Below are 23,076 nucleotides of genomic sequence, written 5' to 3'. Positions count from 1 at the left end.
AAAGTTTCTGTAGCTGGCCTGCCAAGATTGCTGCCGTAGTAGCACAGAAACATATTTCATTCAATCATAAATGATGAAATAGACAAAAAAGGAATACATTATGCATCTGCCAGTAGTTATAAATCCTGTCTTTAAAATTCTTTACATGTATTATTTTTTCCTTTCACAGTGTAGTTTCTTTTTATCTTCTTTATTCTAAGAATGAGTTTTTTTAATCATTACTATTTTGACTAAATTAACATTTTTATTTTGCAACCAACTATGGTTTTTAACATAGGAATAGAGCCTCTAAGAGGACAATCTCATGGTTTTCTCTTTTTCATTATCTGCATAGACATTGTCACTAAAAATGTCTCTGGAGAATATTCTGGAAGTCCTAATTTGTCAGTCACTAGATCTGCTGGATACAAATTCACTTTCAATTCACTTTTTAAAAATGTTCATATTGTGAAATTAGCAATAATCAATGAAAAGAAATATATCAGTCTACAAAAAAGACTAAAAGAATAGCAGAAGAAATAATAGATTTCTGTTATGTAGTTTATTTTTAAAGAAATGTTATTGAATTTAACAAGGGAGTAACAAAATTGCCCTGTTTGCTTGTGTCCCCACCTATGCTCCTTTTTTGTTTTTCTGTCAATTTTTATAGTTTTTTTTAACAACTACCAATCATTAACTTTTTCTCTGTGCCATTTCTCCCACTAACTAAAAAGAAAAGAAAGAAAAAGGAAGGAAAAAAAGAAGGAAAGAGGAAGAATAAACAAATCATAGCATAATATAAGCATAGTCAATCAAAAAATAATTTCCACATTGGCAAAGTCCAAAAATACATTTCTTAATCTGTACATAATTTCTGTAATGGAGGTAGGCAATATTGTTCATAATTCTCTAAAATCTTGACTGAGATATATCTTACTAGTGTTCTTAAACTATTCATAATTGTTACTTTTTTTTTACAAAGTTAACATATTATTATAACTTGTTCTTTTATTTCTGCTCACATCACTGCATCAGTTCATATATATCTTTTCAGTGTTCTCTCTCTCTCTCTCTTTCTCTCTCTCTCTCTCTCTCTCTCTCTCTCTCTCTCTCTCTCTCTCTCTCTCTCTCTCTCTCTCTCTCTCTCTCCCTCTCTCTCCTTGTTTCTTATTGCTTAATAAAGTTCCATTTTTTCATATACCGTAACTTGGTCAACCATGTCTCAATTGACTCATGAAACAGTTCTTTGCCACCATAAACCTCTTTGTACTTTAAACCTATTTTATTGATGCTCTGCTTTTTGTTTATCCATCACAATTTACAAACTCACCATCTTTGCCACAATCTCTCTCCTAACACACAGCTTTAAGTATAAATAAACCACAACCTCAAATTGATAAAATATAAACAACTTTTTTAAAGGACATCATAGTCTTCTTTATCATCTGTGCATTAACTTTATTTTCTAAATGGCTCTGAGTTTATTAGTATTATCTGTATTTAAAATTGTGTTCTATGTTCTGCGAGTTCTAGTAAGTTTCAAAATGTTTTTTTTTTAACTTTGACCTTTTTAAAAATGAATTTTCTTTAAAATATAGGTAGATTCACAGAAAATCTGTTCTTAGGTTGTCCTTATTTTAAGAAAATCTTTTTGCTTGCTGGGAAGTGAGAAGATTGGCTTATAAGAATTGTGGCAATGTCCAGATTTCAGAGAATGTGACTGAGGAAATAAAAAAGAAAAATGAATCATGAAGTAAGGGCTGAGTACAAAGCTGCAGTATTAGGGGAGGAAGTTTTCATTTTGAGTCAGAATAACCATGGAAGGAGGAGAACAAAGACTCTTTGCTATATAGAAGGGGGGAAACTTGGATCCAGGAAAATAAAGAACTAATTGTATCAGAAATATTAAAGTTATCAGCACTTGATACACAAAGAAAGTACCCAAAGACCATTATATTTCGAAAAATACAAAATTATAACTCTAAAGCTGAAAGGAAGCTTAAAGAACTTCTAATAAACCTCATTTTACAGATGAAGAAACTGAGGTCAAAAAATAGAATTTGTCCAAGGTTAACTGGACAAGTTAATGGCAGAGCCAGAACTAAAAGCTAGTTCCCCTGACTCATTTCAACCACATTGTGCCACACTTCACAGATTTTCTGGGAGAGTCCAGACTTAAAAAACAGAATAAATTCTTTTTAACAGTGCTTCGCAAAAAGTGTTATATTTGTCAGATTGTAGATTTTAATTTTTTATTTTGAAATTTTTATTTTTATTGGAAAGCATTCAATACAGACAAGCCTATAAAGCTTATCACCCAGTTTAGTGTGTGAGGAGAAGGGGCAACATATAAGGAAAAGGTGCAAAACTTTGGGAAACATCATTCCTCTATCAACTGACCCATAACTATATCATGGTGCTTCTAACACAAATAAAAAGTGTATTTTTTGTTCCAAAGTCCAAATATTCATTATTCTCTTTATAGAGATATTTACCTGTTCAGTTCACTGTGTTAGTAATGTTAATGAAGAAAAATCAGAGAGAATAGCCAATCTTGATTTATATTATTTAATATGTGTTCATGCCATAAAGGTATCCTGACCTATTAAACATAGAAAAGTAACCACTATTATCTGGTAGCAAAATCCTAACTTGACAGTAAAAATACACTAAAGCAAAACTCAACAAAAGAATGGTGTGTGTGTGCTTGTGTGTGTGTGTGTGTATGTGTGTGTTCCACATTTTTGGCTCTTTTGGAAATGACATTCCTTGAAAACAGAAAGCATATCTACAAATTTTTATATAGTGAAAATTCATAGCGATATGATAAATGACTAAAGTAGTACTCATAAAAGGGGCAGAGGCAGAGGGTAGCAAAAGGTTTTAAGAAATCATACCCATATGTTCAATTTTACTGTTTCAGTGTGCAAACATTGGAAATTGGGATATTGGACATCTTCGGTTTTGAGGAATTTCAGAAGAATGAATTCGAACAAGTAAGTAGCATTATATAGAAAGCATATTGACCTAAATTATGTCTTAGGTAATTCAATTTTGACCTTTTAGGGTCACAAAAAAATCATGTAATCTTTAGATGAGGGGAAAAATATGTTTAAAATAAGTTCTTTACTTTCTGCCAAGATGCCTTTTAAAAACTTCTGCTGTTGCTACTACTATTACTAATACTACTACAGGAAGGATGGAAGGAAGGAAGGAAGGAAGGAAGGAAGGAAGGAAGGAAGGAAGGAAGGAAGGAAGGAAGGAAGGAAGGAAGGAAGGAAGGAAGGAAGGGAGGAAGAGAGGGAGGGAGGAAGGGAGGAAGGGAAGGAGGAAAATAATGCAATGGAAAGATAACTATGCCTGAAATCTGTAAGAACAGGAATTCATATCCACTTTCATGAGCTATGGGACCATAACCAAGTCATTTCTAAACCTCTCTGAACTTCATGCTTGTCATATGAAAAAAATATAAATAATATTATCCACAGTACTATGACTTAGGTGTTATTATGAGGATCAAGAAAATTTATATCAAGTATTTTTTTACACCCTAAAACTAGTTGTTTATACTGCTAGTACTATTTGTGGTCTTAACAACAAGAGACAATATCCCCTTTCTGATAGGTGTTAAGTGTTCAGACTTCCCTCTTTAACATGATATCAGTCCATTCAAAGATCTCAAATGCGTAGAATGAAACTTGTCCCTTTAAGGTAGCTTATTTTATTTTGGTCTTGGAATAAGGTGAATTTGTTGCTGTTTTCATATTGCCTTATTCATCTTGCTTGCTGCTAAAATATTTTAATTAACCACAAATTTTATTATCACTGAGGTTTGAGGTTTTATGTAATAAAAGGTATTATTTGTTCATCTGAAAAATGAATAATAAATCCTGAGTAAAACCTGAACATCACTTTCATGAAACTATGAGTAATTCTCAAGCCTCGACCTGGTTGCATATAAATTAAGAAATGAAAAGAAACCTTTTTCTGAAAAACAAATCTTGCTCTTAGCAGTTTTCCTTTGCTATTAAACACAATAGTGTGTAGTAGTCATTTAGGAGGATAAAATCCCTTTCTTTAAGCAATATCCAAATCCCATCTTACTCATACTGGATTTAGCAGATCGCTATATTTGCATCTGAAACCATTAAAATATTTTTATTTATATAGTAATGTATTTTAGAAGACTAAATGACTGACATACTTGAGGATGTTTCCATTCCTTAACTTATCACACTTTTTTTTTCCAATTCAGCATTATTCCTCTAACAATCACTTTTTTTCAAAAAGCACTTCATTTTTTTTAAAAAAATCAAGAGTGAATTATTTTTGCCTGAATTTGGCACTCCTTGTTGACTAAATTAACCAAATAAACAGAACTAAACAAATATATCCAAAAGCAAGAAGAAAAATTTATGGCCTTGTCCCTTCTTTACTTTTCCTGTTCAGAACATGAGCTCAGTATGTTTTTCTTCCATAATTATTCCTGTTGAGAAGCTTGTCAAAAGGCTAGAATAGGGACAGATTTAAGTAAACAGCAAGTACTATTACACTGCAATACCACCTCAAATCTCATCACCCTTAAGTAGTTTTATCACATTATCTGTCCAGTAGTGTTGATATAAAAAGTTAATTTGTTTCAGCTTAATGAAAATACTAATCCAAGTCCTCCCTTTTCTCAGTGGTGCATCTCTGCTTCCTCTCACCCTCCTCCCAACCTCTAACGATTTAATACAATTCTCAGACTGAACGTCAAATGAAGTTGATGTTTGACCACTATTTGATTAATCAATAGAGTCATACCAGGTCATTTGTGAACTAGAATGGATTATTTTGGCCTGAATTTGGCACTCCTCATTGATTAAATTAACCAAAATAACTGTCAACATTTCAGTTTATTTTCAAGTAGATACAGAATGACTGCCATTTCTTTTATTATGAAATGGTGGTGTCCAAGGAACTTAAAAAATATTTCCTAATTTATTGACAATAATCCCTCTCCAGCTAATCCAAATATCACCTAGATATATAGATTTAGTCATGGAAGTTTTAAAGGACCCTAGAGGTCAGTCCTTGAATCCAAGACTGTGTCTGTAGTGTAATTCCCTCTATCACATCTCAAGAAATAATAAGGATAGCTTGCAATTGCATAGCTCTTAAAGGTTTGCAAAACCAGTTTTCATTTGATACTCACCTGAGAGATAGGTGCTATTATCACTATTGTGCAGATGGGGAAAGTGAGTCAGAGATAAGTGAAGTGACTGACTTGCCCAGGATCAAATAGCTAGCACATATCTGAGTCTAGTTGTATTAAAACTAGACCCCATGTTCTATTTGCTGTACCACTTGAAGTGTTTCATGTAATAGCATTCTCAATTTTGTTTCAGTGACAGCAGGGAAAGCAATGTATCTCTGAGTGCCCTACCATTCTTGGTTCATTTAGTAAACATATAATTGTTTTATTATTTTAAATAATTGTGAGAATTTATAATTATAATATTAATATAAATAATATTATAAAAATATATAATTATAATATTAAGTATTATTGCATCCTGGGTCATCTCCAGTTATCCTGATTCATATCAGGTAACTGGATCTATATTGCTCTGGAGGAGAAAGTGAGGCTCATGACCTTTTCCAGCCCTCCCTCACTCAAATCAAAGTCAACTGCAAGTCATGTCATCCTTTCCCTGATGCCATGGGCCTCTTCAAAAATGAAAGAAAAAGACAACCTGTGATTTTTTTCCCACAAGAATCTAAATGGGAAAAAAAGTGCCACATTAGAGATATCAGTAATATCACAGTAGAAAATATTAATGATGTGTGTGTGTATATATATACTAGTAATCTGCATTTCTTAGTGGACATGACAGCCAAGTCTTTATAAAACAGAGGCTTTGTTAGGATGAAATGTAATAAAGCTCAGTATTGACAGGATGTTGTAGGAATTTAGAAAGTCAAAGGTTTGTCAAAACAAAAGCCTGTGCCTCAGAAGTTAAACCTATGATTCATCCTTGCTGACCCACGCTTCCTCCAAACTGGTTTCAGGAGAGTTGACAAGGACTTGGAGAATTTCCCTGCTTACAGGTTGTTTTCTAAAAAATAAGATTTACTGGAACTGTAGGTCAAAAACAGCTCGGTTAAACTTAGACTGAGCCTAGACATAAGGCGGAAACCAGGAGACGGAAAAAATGTCTGCTTGACCTGTTTTAGCTCATCTTATAGTGATATATAGAACTTTGTTATTGTCCATGTCATCAAAAGCATTCATCAAGTATCTAATTATGCAAATGCTATCCTTGACACACTGTGTAAAGAGGAGATGAACTTAGATTCTATGCCTACTTGGAGTTTACAGACAAGAATCATTTTGCCTGTAGTGTATTCAAGTTGCTTGTGGTTATGTGAAACACTTAATGTATTTATATTCCAATCACTGGGAAGTAGTCACATGGCCTTAAATAAAACTCTACTCTGCCTGTATCTTTGGACAAGAAAATATGCAACAATAAGGAAATTCTTCCTTTTGGATTTTCTTTACAAACTTCATGTATATTTGTTTAAATCATAATTTCACTAAAGACCTAACACTTTTTTTTTTAATATTGTAACTATGCATTCAATATATAATAGTGAAATCCAAGCAACACAGTTTTTCAACAAATTTGGTAAATTCACTTTTCAGGTATTTTAACAAAAGCCACAAAAGGATATCTTCTCATTAAAAATGTTTCATTCCTTTCTCACAAGGCAGTTTTCTTTTTTTTTCTTTTTTTTTTTTAAGCAATTGGGGTTAAGTAACTTGCTCAAGGTTACACGGCCAGTTATTTCTGGGTATGGTGCTGAGTGTCTGAGCCCGGATTTGATCCAGGTCATCCCAACACTGGAGCCAGTGCTCTTACTCGCTGAGCCACCTGGCCGCCCCTAAGCAATTGGGGTTAAGTAACTTGCTCAAGGTTACACAGCCAGGTGTTTCTGGGTGGGTGCTAAGTGTCTGAGCCAGGGATTCGATCTCCAGGTCTTCTCAACACTGGAGCCGGTGCTCTTACTCGCTGTGCTACCTGGACGCCCCACAAGGCAGTTTTCTAGTCTGCATTTTTGTTATAGAAACAGACACAGTTAATACTTAAGCAATATAATTTTAATATAGGTGAAACTAGTTTAAAATTAATTTAAAATATTATGGAGCTAAGTATTTCACAGTAATATATTATGTCACTGGAATTATTTTTAAAGGAAAAATAACCAAAGACATTTATTTTGTATTTTCCCAATCCTAACAATGGAAGGAAGCTCATTTGTAGAAAAAGATAACTTTTAAATTTTCTTTATTTTTTAAAATTAATTAAATTTTAGTTTTCAACATTCATTTCCACAAGACTTTGCGTTCCAAATATTCTCCCAATCTGCTTTTAAATTTTAAAGTGATTATTTCTAACAATAATTTATGCCACAGCAAGACATATATGTGAAAATATATTATTTAATTGTAAATAATTATAGAATTTCAGAATACAAAAGAAACACATAGGCCACTGAGTCCAATATCTACTTAATCATTAATTCTTTATAACACATTCCCAATATATGGAGACATCCAGATTTCACTTAAAAATTTCAAATGAAGAGAAACACAATTCCTCAGTAACACTAATTGTTATGATAATTTCCTTTACATTTGACCTAAATATCCCCCCATAAAATTTCCATCCTTTGTTCACAGTCCTGCCCTTTGGAGTCAGAAAAATAATATTTACTTTCTTCACATGACAGCCTTTCAAATATTAGATGACATGTATCATGCCCTCCCTGTCTTTACTGAGGTAATCATTTCTACTTTCTTCAATTTATTTTTTATCTTATATACCCTCTAACTTATCCAGTCCCTTCAAATGGTCACCATATAGATTCTCTCTAGTTCTACGAAAATGTTGTTTTCCCCATCTGAAATGGAAAAAAATATATACATAGTAGAACTATGTGTTCCAGATACGACATCTCTTTTAATGGAACCTAAGTTTACATCATTTTGGGGGAGGAAGAGATTTCATGCAGCACTTTTGATTTTTACTGAGCTTGAAATTCACTCACTCTTCCCATCTTTTCTCAAAAGAACTGTTGTCTACCCATAACCTATTTAAAAAGGCATCTCAATCCCTCTCCTTTTCTCTGAACGCTTTCTGAGAAGGAATTTTATACTGGCAATCAGGGATTTTTCCCAAGTCACAGGTATCCAAGAATTGAGAGGAGGAGGGAGTATTTCAGCTTTGAGCAATTATCAGCCATTCTTGTACTGTATGTTGCTCTTGTGCCCAAACCCGAGCTGAATTTCCCAAGGTTCTATTATCATGGCAGCACTGGTCTGGAGCAAACTATTTCCCACCACACATCCTCCCATCGTTCCTCCCTGCTCATCTACTCTTTTCCCCGTCACTGAATTTGCCGCAAGTAGTGACGAGTTTTATCTTTGGTAGAAAGGGAAAGCTGCAAACAGAAGTTGAAGCTGAAATATAGGGCTAGGATACAGCACTAGATTTGGGTGTATTAAACATATGTGAATTCTGCAAAGGTTCTCTTTTACAAAAAGGAGCCTTCCATTTATACCATGTAAAATTGTTCTTATTTTAATAAAAATTGCACCTTAAATAATAATTTTGTAGAACTATATTTAAATAATATTTAATAATAAAAATAAATAAATATTATAATAATAAACAATATTTTTAGAACTATACTAATGAATTTTATGTTAGTATACTTGCTTAAGTTCACTTTTCTTGGATCAAAGAAGTAATGAGTAATGTGTTATACAAACATTAAGCATTCAGAAAAAATTAATATTGTGAATAAGAGTATGAAAAATAATATGCACATATGCACACATATACACATATAAACATATATAATATGTACATATGTAGTGAATTATGTGAAATGTTTCAAAAATTTGTTTCTGTTGAAGTTTTGATTTTTTATCACTAATGCTACCATTTTATCCCACAATTACCTGTTTTCTTAATTTTCCATTTGATTTCTTAAATTCCAGAATCTCATTTATCTATTTCATAGGAGAGCTTATAAAATGAATTAGATCTATGAAAATATTAGACTTACTTTATGAGTCTATGATGTTCTCAGTAGTAGAGCTAAAAGTGATGATTTTAAGAATAAATTCATACATAATTGATGTCCATATTTTAAATTCCCATTATGATGTTAGGGACTAATAACAAAGATATATTATGAATTTTTGGTTTTCTATTTATATCCAACTTAAACTTTAATTTTTTAATTTCTTCCTTAAATATGTTGCATGAATCTTTTGTTGTTGTTATTATTCAAAGCCATTGTTGAATATAAAGAAATCATTATTTTGCATTTGATTCTAATGACAATAATAACAGTATTTGTAGGCCAGTTTCATTCATATAAATCATGATACATATTTTATTTTATTTGGTTCTCGCTTCAAAGCAACCCTGTAAGGTAAGGCCTATCATTATCCCCATTATATAACAAGGACACCGAGTCTGATATAGGTTAAGTGACTTACCTACATAGCTACAAAGTGTCTGAAGGAAGATTTGAACTCCAGGATTCCTGAATTCAGGTCCAGTAATCTATCCATGATATCACCTACCCACCATATGAAACAAGTTCTGTTTCACTTGGTAATATTTAAATGTGGAAGAAAGGGACAGGGACAGGGCAGCGGAATTGGAGAATGGAAAGTCTAACTTTGTGAGGAAAGGGGTAAGAAAGCTGTAAGATTATATACAGAAACAAACAATAGGTAGAGGCAACACACGTGAGGCATGACATTTATAGCATCCTTCCATTTTGGGGCAGGGAAGAGCCTTTACAAGAAGCATTTACAGAGTGCCAGGAATTATGTTAGGTACTTTTCAAATATTATCTCCTTTGATCTTCAGAACAAGACCATTAGGTAGGTGCCATTTTACAGTTGAGGAAACTTAGAGAGAAGTTAAGTGACTTGCCAGAGTCACGCAGTTAGTAAGTGTCTGAGGCCAGATATGACCTACAGTTGTCCTAACTTCAGGGCCAATATTATTAATATTATCAACAGGCAAAGAGAGAAGAACAGTTCTTGAGACTGGGCTAAGGGTTAACTGTGCTAAGAGAAACCAGGTGTGATGGGGGGGGGGGACAAGAAGTCACAAAAAAAAATTAAAGGCAAAGTATTAAGAAAGTTTATCTTTAATAGTAGTTTACCCCATATGCCTGCTAAGATGAGTGAGAGATATGTGGCTAGAGCTTTTTTGAAGACTCAAGGGCTGTCTCTGGATGAAAGTTAAGTTGGGGGGCGGCCAGGTGGCTCAGCAAGTAAGAGCACCGGCCCCAGTGTCGGGATGACCAGGGATTGAATCCGGGCTCAGATACTTAGCACCACACCCAGAAACAACTGGCCGTGAAACCTTGAGCAAGTTACTTAACCCCAATTGCTTAAAAAAAAAAAAGAAAAAAAGAAAGTTGTTAGGGACTCCTGAAAGCAAATGTTAAAATAAGTGGATCTTATAACACTAAATATTCAAATTGAAAAAGATTATTTCGTTTTGTTTTATTTTCTCTTCTGATACCTCAAAATGGCATGGAAGTGACTGAGTTTTTGAAGGCTGGATGCTAGGAGACAGAAAGTTCTGGAAGGTTCTATGACATTCTGTATCCTGACCAACACCTTTGTTTGCTATTCGCAGAGGAGGAAAAGTATGTTGAGTCTGTCCCCAGAAATTTGGCTGCCTAATGAATGATTTGGACTGAACATGAGAATGGATGAACATATGACCCTCAGTCCTGTCAGTCCTGTTTCACTTCCACAGTGATGATGGAAAAGTACAGAAAAAAGGGCAGGTCTTGTTAAGCATTAAACAGTTTTTCATAATATATAAAATTTTTCACCTAACTCTGTCTTCTTCATGTGAGATATTTGTACAATAAACAAGCTGACACATGAATGCAGGATTTGAGTCACATCCACATTGACAGTCTAACTCTTACTGCAAAGGAAGAAGCATTTTTTTAAATGTAGGTATGCAGAAAGACAACTCATGATTTTTCCCCCAAGAATAAATAAGATTTTGTATGCCCAAAGGCACAAGACAGTTCATTTCATGGAATACTTACTTTGTATTGTTACTGTAAGTGTAAGCAGATCTATGAAGATAATAATACACACCACCATCTGTTGCAGAGGAGAGATGAGGGAAAATGTCCTATGAAGGCCCTGACAAGATATGCCAAATTGAAGGCAATATATCCCTTGAAATTTGATAACTTCAATGTGAAGATGTTCACAGGAAAGGATAATGAAAATGTTTCTAGAAATCTGAGATCTTAAAGGCAAGGTCTACATTTTTTGTCTTAGCATTTAGCATGTAGGGTGCTTGCTGAATGAACAAATGATTAAGTGAGTGACTAGATAAATGAATGACTAGTTCCTGTTGAAGAAATGAATTAGACTAAAGGAATGTAGGTTAATTAGCAGTTTCACACATATATTAAGAATGGTTTATTCAAGAAGCATTTGGAAAGGTAAATGTGGAAAGCATTGCATAAAAACATGCACATACAGAATTGAATTTATTTTTATAGATAGGAAATATCTAGGTACTCATCTAGCAAACATTTGGGGATTAGATTGTGATGTGTTGATAGATTTATAGCTGCTTGATAAATAGGTCATAAATAACAACCAATTTTAAAAATATAAGATACTACATGCAGTTAACAGAAAGATTCAATTCATCTGTTTAGACATGTTTTTTGACTGAAAATGGATAAGAGAAAAAGATACTGACTCTATCACTATTTCTTAGAAAAGGTTAATTAACAAATATAGTCAACACAAAAAAGAGGCCAAAAGAAGACTAAAATAGCTCCCATTAGCTAATGCTTTATTTCCCCACCAAGGGGAGAGGTAGGCTGCCAAAGATGACATCACTTTAGAGTACAATATTATTTTCAAAATGTTATGCAGGGTGATGGTGAAAGATTACAGGCAACCAATTCAATAATAAAATGTTTCCTTTTAGAATACTGAATTCACTCCAAGGTTCAACTCATATACCATGTCTTACAATAGGATTTTGGTGATCTCACTACCCTTCCTCCCAGTTATTAATGAACTCTCCCTACTCAAATTATCATGTATATGCTTACTTATGCATGTTGTATCATTCTTAATGCAGGCTCCTTGAGATCAGGAAACATTTTTCCACTTTACTTTTCCTTCCACAGTTTCTAGCATGATGTAATCTTATGGCAGATGCTTAATAATGTTTTTGTATTAGATTGAGAAAAAATTGCTGTGTGACCCAACTAAACCAGATCATCAGATAATATTTTAGATAAAACCAAGAGGACAACAAATAGATGTGAAATGGAACAGCTCTGTCAGCATTTCTTTAATGATGTATTCTCATTAGTGATGACAATTAAACTACTACATTTTGACTTTATTATCTAGTTATCCAATATACTATGTGATGATAGTGGCAATAGAACTTAAATTTTAAAAATCAGAAGAATAGATGGATCTGACTAAATATGGAAGATAGTTATGCTAGAAGAAGATTTTTTTTTCAGAATATCTCAAAGAGAAGAAGATTGTAAGAGAATGGAAAAGAAGAATCAATCATTCAACAAACATTAATTAGGACTTAGTTTATGTCTGGCTTTTTCCTAGGTGCTGGGGCTGTAAATATGAGAAAGAGAGAGAGAGAAAGAGAGAGAGAGAGAGAGAGAGAGAGAGAGAGAGAGAGAGAGAGAGTCTAACTTTCTAAAAAGTTAGACTTTCCATTCTCTAATTTGAACCCTAATTAAAAAACAAATTATAGTCTATCAGTGGAGATTGCATGTACATATGCAAGTATATACTGAATAAACCCACAATCACCACAGATAATTAAATATCAAGTAATTAGAGAGTTGAACATTCCAATTTGGGAGTATCAGGAAAGGCTTTCCATAGAAGGTGGAGCTTAAGCTGCCTTTGAGGAAGAAGGGAAGTGACTCTGCCCTAGTCACTTAACTTCTTTTTTTATATTAAATTTTTATTGAAACAAAGATGAAGCTGGGAGCTTGGTGGCATAGTGTAGGGAGTGGGACCACATGGAGGTCAGATGGGTACAGAGTGTGACAGAGCACATTGAACAAACAGTATCTGTCAGGCCTTTATACCTGGCAGTGCCAATTGTTTGGTCCACAAAGTTTCTACAGTTTCCACAGCCTGCACTGAGGAGCTCTCTCTCTCTTTGGCCCCTTCATGGGGCTGGGGGCTGGTCTTGCTCCCAGAGAAGTGAATTTAGGGCCAGGGATTTGTCTAGTAGAGCCTGTAACCCGGGATGGGCCCAAGGTTGTGTCAGTCTCTGAAAAGCGGACTTTTTTTTCTGACAAAGAGGTAGAGAAGGGAAGGGACCTATAGGAATGTGAAGGACAGCTCGTTTGCAGAGCCTGAGAGGAATACGACAGAGGGAAGGAGGTTGATGTCTCTTTCGCCCATAAAACTGAGAGGGGCAAAGGGACGAGGGCTGGAATGGTCTCTTCTTTCTCCTCCCAGATGGGCCAAATCGCAGGATGAAAGAGACAGTCAGACATAGATGGAACTCAATTCAGGCCAGTCCCACAGCACCAAAATGTACATCTTTCAGGGGGCATCAGGGATGCCGAGGCTCATCAGCTGTGTGCTGGGATCAGGACTGCACCCCCTGTCCCAGTCCACCCTAGCCTGAGAGGAGGTGGTGATGATGAGGGCATGAGATCATCTCTAAGCCCTGCCCCCAGAGTCTGCTCCAAGCCCCTCTAGGATGCAGCACATGGGGTCCAAGATCTGACCTCCAGCTCCCTCCCCAAGTCTGACTATGACTCCTCCTTCGATTTGTCTTCTTGGCTGGCTTTTGATTCTTCAGCATTATGTGAGTGATGAACAGTCCCACAAACAGCAACAGGAATAGGCCAGCTGCTAGAGGGATGATAATGGCATACTCCCTGGACAGGAAGTACTTGTGGATGATGTGATCACTGTCTATGAAGGGCAGAACGATCACCCAAATTGTGTAGTAGATGAAGGTCACAAGACTGAAAACCACCAGGCCAAATCCAACCACCTGGTCTGTTCCTGTGGCCTTTACTGCCCGATCCCCATTCAAAGTTTTCTTTTTTTTTTAAGCAATCGGGGTTAAGTAACCTGCTCAAGGTTACACGGCCAGTTATTTCTGGGTGTGGTGCTGAGTGTCTGAGCCCGGGATTCAATCTCCAAGTCATCCCAACACTGGAGCCAGTGCTCTTACTCGCTGAGCCACCTGGCCGCCCACTTAACTTCTCTTTGTCTCAGTTTCCTCAGCTGTAAAATGGCACGTAATGGTGTTGTTCTTTTTGTTTTTTTTTTTCCTTTTTGGAAGGCAATTGGGGTTAAGTGACTTGCCCAAGATCACACAGCTATTTTTTTGTGTTAAGTGTCTGAGGTCAAATTTGAACTCAGGTCTTCCTGACTCCAGGGCCAGTGTTCTATTCACTGCGCCATCTAGCCACCCCAAATGGTGTTGTTCTGAATATCAAATGAGATAATATTTGCAAAGTACCTAGTATAGTGCCTGTCACTCTGTAAATGCTTACACCTCCCTCTTCCCTATCAAAAAAATGGAAGGATGATAAAAATGTCATGCCTCACATGTGCTGCCTCTACCTATTGATTTTGTTCCTATATATAATTTTACAGCTTTCTTACCAATTTCCTCAAAAAGTTAGACTTTCCATTCTCCAATCCCACTTGAAGGATGAAGGTCACTCAGTGAAGAAGTATATAGGAGATGTAACACAACATATAAGGAACATAGTGAAGTCTAGTTTGACCGGACTCTATAGTATAGGAAAAGAAATAATATACAATGAGGTTTGTGAAAGATTTTAAAAGACAAAAAGAAGAATCACTATCTTACTCTAGAGGACATAGGTGGCTACTGGAGTTATTGAGTAGGAAATCACTGGAGTTCTTTTTTTTTCTTTTTTTTTGAGGGGGGCGGAGGGGAAAAGTAGGGCAATTGGGGTTAAGTGCCTTGCCCAAGGACACAGGGCTAGGTTTGTGTGTGTGTGTGTGTGTGTGTGTGTGTGTGTGTGTGTGTGTGTGTGTGTGAAGTGTCTGAGGCTGGATTTGAACTGAGATACTCCTGACTCCAGGGCTGGTGCTCTATTCACTGCACCACCTAGAGCTCCCCACTAGAGTTCTTGAATAGGGGAGAAACATAGTCAGGAAGGTTATCCTCAGCAAAGTCTAAATAAAATGTTTCCCTATCAATAGATACTGAAATGGATAGGGAAATCTATAGATAGGGAACCTCAGTTCTTTGAATGATCCTATTTGCAGATCTGCTGGTAACACAAAGCCCTAGAATGGTACAAAATCTTTTCAGTAAAATTCGTAGACTTTCAATAGGAGTGATTTGTTAAATTAGGAAGACATCAACTTGGAAGAAAAACACATATTGCCCAAATTAAGACAATCAGTTTACAGGAACCCTGTTGAATGAGTACATTAGCATTTTTATCTTGGATAGTTACTCTAGATGCTTAAAAAGATGTACTAGAACTAAATAACAAGCAGAACGGAACTGTATTGCATTTGGGGGATTTTATAATATTTACAGGGACCTCAAGTTCCTGACCACTACACAAATCCATCTCTTTTTTTTTTTTACACTAAAATTCTCCTGCTGATCTTATATAGCTGTGGATAATAGTATCAATAAAGACTCACCTGGGTGAGGAGATATAAAAGACATCCTCAAGATATGTATGACCAATGTAGACAATGAACCTATAATAGAGCAAACAATGGTTTATCTGAAATATTAAAAGAAAAAAAGTGTAAACTATGTGGCACTAATTTTTTTAATGCTGTTACTCTAGAACCACTAGTTGGTGCAATGGATAGAGAACTGGTTTGGGACTTGGGAAGTCTTGAATTGAGATTTAGTCTGCCCATAAAGAGTTACCAGTTTTGTGACCTTAACTGCTATGTGCATCAGTTTTCTCAATTATAAAATAGGGATCATAATGGCATTTATATGAGGATCAAGTATAATAATATTTTATAATGTTTAAGCATGGTACCTGGCCTATAGTAGATACTTAATAAATTCTTGTTTCCTTTTTGTATAAAAGCATAGATATGTTGTAAATAGAATGTTGTACATCTGCCTCTCTGAGTTTTCACACTAGGAAAGGCTTAACTGCTGACCTTAAGTTACCCTAAAAAAGTCCTGATGATCTGTGTATAGCTATTCTGGCTACAAGCATAACATCTAGCAAAAGCAAATTTATTTCAAAAATTTGGCTCTTCTTGCACCCCTCATGCCATTTCTGTTAATGGAAATATGTGTGTGTATATATGTATATATATACACATATTATTTTAGATATATGTTATATAACTTTAAGTATTTATGTTTAATAATAAAAATAGTAGTTGATAATTTACTTGTCCCGTCAACCCCCCAGTCTCTCCATTCCTTTTGCACTACCCCATATACTCTGTAATCCAGTGACACTGGACTCCCTGCCATTTCTTGAACAAAATATTCCACCTCCAGACTCTAGACATGTTTACTTGCTGCCCTCTATGCCCTCCTGGCTTGAATAAATGCTAATCAGATATTTTATCATTATTTATACATATCTATCAACTGTCACTGTCTTCATGTTTTAAAGGCTCCAATAGTGAGGGGTTGGAACCTATTCTGAAGAAAACAAGAACACAATGCAGAGAAGAAAATTCATGGCAATATGAATACTTTTATTTTTCTTAGGTATTTTTCCTCCTAAAATTCAGAGACATCTTTCATTGACTTCAGATTCAATAAGAAAACTATAATGTCCTCAAACACATTTTCTTGTAAGATTCTTGATTATCTTCTAATGGAGCTGACTACACAACATCATGGCAGAGAGTTTAAAAACACATGTACACAAAATCAGAATTCCTGATTGCAATTGCTTGCTAGCCTTCTATTTAATCAACTGAAGGCATTTTCCCCCTACTTTTAAACTGGTTATTTGGGCAATGGATAGATTCATCTATAATTGTCTTCTTCCTAATGTTAGTCTGCACTTTCAAAGTTCATCCCATGATGCGGCTTCTGTGTTAGAACTTTTGTAGGTCAAACAGTGAGCACCAGAATTGAAAGTGTCCCTTTGAACAATTTAAAAGAAGAGAAAGGAAAAAAAAAACTTTTTTGAGTTGAATTTTTCAAATGTACACTTTACTTCAAAATGATTTTGAAGCACAGTTCACTTTGAACTTCATAATTGTGTTCCCAGTGATTCACTTTATAACACTCAGTCTTGCTCTCTCCTGTTAGAAATATAAATGTATATTTAGTTTCAGGTAGCACCTCTGATATAAAAGGCTACAAGCTGAAAATCACTCCACAGTCTACTTGATTTCATATCAAGCCATATATTTCCCTACAGGATTTTAATAAATTACAGAAAGGACATTTTGCAGAAAGGAAAGAACATGATGTACAGTAATAGGTACCAATACCCTGCAAGCATTTCCCCTTTGTCACAAAAACTAACCACTGTTGGACATTGCTATTGAAAAAAGCCTTGGAGTGAGTTAAAGAAGTTAGTTGTTTTTTGTACTATTTTATCTGAAGGAGATAAAAACTGTAATATTTCACCCCAGTATATTCTGAAGAGAAAACTCTGTTGAAAAAGTTATGGAAGGGGGGATTAACTCTATCAGAAACTCAGAGAGTATCCCACCTACCTTCAGCCCACCCTAACCAACATTTTGAAAAATAAATGCCATTGTTGATTTTCATTTTACAATCCCAATTGTTCTGGATATGTCCTTCCATAGCCCAGAAACGATCATTCCTTTGTAGTCAAGAAAAAAAGATAAAGTCAACTGATATGGTGCTATCTGAAAATTTAAGTACATATTTTACATCTTGGACTTTTCAAACTGGATATCTCAGAACCATCTCCAACCCCTCATGTCCACAATTTGACTCATTATCTTTCCCTTTTAATTCTGAAACCCTTCCCTCTTCCAAATGCCCCATCTTTCCAGTTTTGTCATTTGTAATCTTGGGATTATCCCCAACTCTTTACTGTCCCAAACCTCACATTTCTAATCAGTTGTCAAATCTTATTATTTTGGATGTCACAACATTTCCCACATTTAACCCTTCCTCTCTGCTCACCCAATCTTCTCATTTCAGGATCTCATCACTTCTCACCTAAATTATTAGTACATCTTCTTAGTCAGGCTCCCTGCTTTGCATCCCTCCCTGTTCTATCTTGCATACACTACCATTCTCTTGAACTGCACTTCTTAGCTTGTTATTCCTCACTCAATCAACTCCAATAGCTCCTTATTAACATTAGGATTACATATAAATTCCTCTGTTTAGCTTTAATGACCCTTCACAATTTCTGGTGCCAAGATGGCAGAGTGAGGAAGGAACTCTCTGAAGCCCTCCCAAATTCCCCTCCAAATGTCTAAAAAACTGCCTCAGAATTTATCTTGAATGCAGTTGACCAGCCTGGCAGGAAAGTCCTCTCTCAATGGGGTGGGAGCAGAGGGAGCATATTAATGAGCCACAGCAGCCAGCCTCAATGCAGAAAAATAGAAATAATAAATGCATCCTTATCAGATCATAATGCAATGAAAATTGCATTTAATAATGAACAATGGAAAGAAAGATTAAAAATTTATTGGAAATTTAATAATTTGATCCTAAGAAAAATGCAGGTTATAGAACAAATCTTAGAAACAATTGGTAATTTCATTAAAGAAAATGAATACAAGACAAAGTGCCAGAATGTATGGGATACAACTAAGGCTTAGTACTTAGGAGGAAATGTATTCATGTAAACATTTAGAGATTGGGTATGCAACTTAAAAAAAAAAACAAATTAAAAATTCTCTATTAAACACCAAATTGGAAATCCTGATTAATTAAAAAGAGATTAATAAAATTGAAAGTAAGGAAATCATTAAATTAATAAATAAAACTAGAAGAGGGCTTTATGAAGAAGACAAAATAGAGAAATCATTGCTTAATTTGATTTTAAAAAAGGGAAAGAAGAAAACCAAATTACTAGTATCAAAAATGAAAAGATTGAATTCACCACCAAATGAAGAGGAAATTAAGAGGATTCTCAAGAACTGTTTGCCCAATTATATGCCAAGAAATTTGACAATCTAAATGAAATGGATGAGTATCTACAAAAATATAAATTATCCAAATTAACAGAAACAAAAATAAAATACTTAAATACCCTAGTCTTAGAAAAATAAATTGAAAAGCCATCAATCATTTTTTATAAGAAAAAATTCTGAGGACCAAATGGATTCACAAGTGAATCCCACCCACCAAACATTTAAAGAAAAATTGTTCCCCAAACTATATAAACAATTTGAAAAAATTGTCAAAGGTGTCCTACCAAATTCCCTTTATTACACAAATATGGTAGTGATACTCAAACCAAGGAGAGCCAAAACAGACAAAGACAATTATAGATCAATTTCCCTAATGAATATTGAAGCAAAAATTTTAAATAAATTACTAGCAAAGATGTTACAGCAATATATCACAAGGATCTTGCACTATAACCAGATAGGATTTATACCAGTAATGCAGGCCTAGTTCAATATTAGGAAATCTATCAGCATAATTTACCATGTCAGTAATAGAACTAACAGAAATCATATGATTATGTCAATAGATGCAGAAAAAGCCTTTAGAAAAATACAGTACCCATTTCTATGAAAAACATTAGTTAGTATAGGAATAAATGGTGTTTACCTTAAAATAAGTAATATTTATGTAAAATCATCAGTAACCATTATCTGTGATAAGGATAAACTAGAAGCCCAGTACAATCAAGGGTGAAACAAGAATACCTATTATCACCTCTATTGTTTAATATTGTACTAGAAATGTTAGCTATAGCAATAAGAGAAGAAAAAGACAATAAAGGAATTAGAATAGGCAATGAGGAAGTTAAACTATCACTCTTGACAGATGATATGATGTTATAATTAGAAAATCCTTGAGAATCATCTGAAAAACTACTTGAAATGATTGACAACTTCAGCAAAGTTACAGGATACAAAATAAACCCACAAAATCATCAGCATTTTTGCATATTGTCAACCATATGTAGTAGCAAGACAAAGAGAAATTCCATTTAAAATAACTTAGCACAATATAAAATACTGGGAGTCTACCTGCCAAGACAAACCAAGGAACTACATGGACACAACTATAAGAGACTAATAAAGTCAGATCTAAACAATTTAAAAATATTAGTTGCTCATGGGTAGGCTGAGCCAATATGAAAAAATGACAATTCTACCCAAATTAATCTATTAATTCAGTGCTACACCATTCGAACTATTAAAAAATTTATAGAGTTAGGGAAAAAGTAATTACAATTCATCTGGGAGAAAAACCAAGAATATCAAGGGAATCCATGAAAAGTATACCAAATAAGGTTGATCTATTTGTACCAGATCTCAAACTGCCATATAGAGTGGTAATTATCAAAACAATCTGGTACTGGGTTAAAATAAAGTTATTTGGAACAAAATTTCATTATTTTATAAAAACTGTGGGGGAAATTGGGAAACAGTGTGGCAGAAACTTGGTATCAACCAACATCTCACACCTTATATCAAGATAAAGTCAAAAAGCATACATGATTTACACATAAAGGCTGATACCATAAGAAAATTAAGAGAGTATGGAATAGTTTTTTTTTTCTGTTCAATTTATGGAAAAGGGAAGAATTTAGGACCGAAGAAGATATAGAAAGAGCATTACAAAATGTAAAATAGATAATTTTGATCATATAAAATTAAAAAGATTTTGCACAAACAAAACCAATGCTAGGAAAATTATAAGGAAAGCAGAAAACTCAGGAGGGGAGAGGAATTTGCAACAAGTTTCTCTGATAAAAGCCACATTTCTCAAATATTTAGAGAACTGAGTCGAATTTATTAAAAAAATACAAGTCATTCCCCAAATAAATGGTTAAAGGCTATTAACAGGCAGTTTTCAAACAGAGACATCAAAACTATCTAGTCATATGAAAAAAATCTCTAAATCACTATTGATGAGAGAAATGCAAATTACAACGACGCTGAGGTACCGGAGTGGTTAATATGATAAAAAAAAAAAAAAGAATATTGGTTGTTGGAGGGGATGTGGGAAAACTGGGACACTGATGTACTATTGGCAGAGTTGTTAACTAATCCAGTAATTCTGGAGAGCAATTTAAAATTATGCTCCACAAACAGGCTGTAATACTGCATAGCCTTTGATCCAGCAATACATACTAGATCTATATCCCAAACAAAGGGGAAAAGGATCAATTTATAAAAAAAAAAAAAATTATTATGCCTCTTTTTGTTGTGGCTAAGAATTGGAAATCAAAGGGATAACCATCAATTGGGGAATGGTTAAATAAGCTGTCATACATGATTGCAATGGGATATTATTGTACTATAAGAAATAACAAACAGGATAATTTCAGAAAAACCTGCAAAGACTTACATGAACTAATGCATAATGAAGTGAACAGAGCCAAGAGAATATTTTGGGGTTTTTTGGAGGGGGGAAGGCAAGGAACTTGGTGTTAAGTGACACAGCTAATAAGTGTCAAGTGTCTGCAAGAGAATATCGTACACAGCAATAGCAATATTGTTTGATGAAGAATTGTAAATGACTTAGATATTTTCAGCAATGCATTGGTCTAAGACTATCTCAAAGAATTAATGATGAAGCATACTATCCACCTGGAGAGAAAGAATTAATATTGATTGAATATAGACTGAATCCTGCTATTTTTCACTTTTTTTCTTTTATTTGATTCTTCTTGTAAAAATGACTAATATGGAAATGTTTATGGGAATATATAATCTATATCTGATTGCTTGCTCTCTTGGGGTGGGGTAAGGAGATGGGGGGATAGAATTTGAACTCAAAACTTTAAATAGAAATGTTTAAAAATTGGAAAAAATATTAACAATCTGGCTCCAACCTATTTTTCTAGACTCATTGGGGATCATTTACCCTCTCAGTATGATCAACTAATTCAACCATTTATTTGTTCCTCACAAATAACACTGAATCTCCTATCTCTGGACCTTTGAACTACTGTTTTTCTTGCTCAGATTGTACTTCTTCCTTACCTTTGTCCCAGAGAATGTCTCTCCTCCCTGCCCTAGCTCCACTTACTACATTAAACCTTTGATAATTCTTCTTATCCATTAGTTATTGCCCTCTTACACTACCTTATATTTAATTACTATTTTTATTTATTTGTATTTTTTGTCTCCCTTCTTAAAATGTAAGGGATTGTTCCATTCTTTGTATTGCCAGCATCTAGTATAGTTCCTGGAACACAGTTGGTGCTTAATTAATATTTATGAACTGATCAATTGATCCATTGTTGATAATCTCTCCTGAGACAGTAGTTCTCCATCTCTACTTAGAGTTAGGAGGGAGAATTCATTATCTGTCCCTTCAGACATTTTTAATGCTGCCTGTACAGTAATACTTGTAGTTATTGTATTAAGTCATGGAATTAATTCAAGAACTTATTGATGGATGATTAGGTCCCTTTGTACCTTCGGTATTTTAAATGTTAAGATCAAATATTCCTCTTAACTTGCATTCTGTTACATAATATAATACCCTTAATTTAGGAGAAAATAATGTGGCCAAGTAAAATGGAAAAACAGGAGATACTCCTGGTGGTTAAAAACTTGAGTGGGCTTTGAGTTATTTTTTAGGTAGTAGTCATAGAATTATGTGACTGTCTAGATTGCTTATCAAAAAATACTTTTATAATCAATGGGATGCATTTGCAAACCTGCCTGATGTTACAAGTTAACCAAATAGAATTCAGGATGCTTTCGTCTGACAATTGAATAGAAAAGTTAACTAACTCGTCAGTCAATTCAATTCAACTGCCAGGTGGTTCAAGTAGGCTTATCTGAAAGACATTTTTAGATGGAAGAATGTTCTAGGTTCAAATAAAAAGTCATTCCAATTATATATT

General features: G+C 34.4%; 1 protein-coding gene across 1 annotated transcript in view; it reads left to right on the top strand.

The window, feature by feature from the left end:
• MYO16 (myosin XVI) overlaps positions 1–23,076 on the top strand; it is an 871,975-nt gene that overhangs the window by 573,546 nt on the left and 275,353 nt on the right. The window contains exon 23 of the mRNA XM_069094125.1: positions 2,903–2,975. Within this exon, the coding sequence (XP_068950226.1) occupies positions 2,903–2,975 (73 nt within the window). The remainder of the gene's footprint in view (positions 1–2,902; positions 2,976–23,076) is intronic.

The sequence above is a fragment of the Petaurus breviceps genome, unplaced genomic scaffold (genome assembly GCF_028583685.1).
Source record: "Petaurus breviceps papuanus isolate PSGF00001 unplaced genomic scaffold, PetGlider_PUasm1.0 214, whole genome shotgun sequence".
Classification (NCBI taxonomy): domain Eukaryota; kingdom Metazoa; phylum Chordata; class Mammalia; order Diprotodontia; family Petauridae; genus Petaurus; species Petaurus breviceps.
Note: the sequence above shows the minus strand (reverse complement) of the source record. Positions and strands in the feature narration are given on the sequence as shown.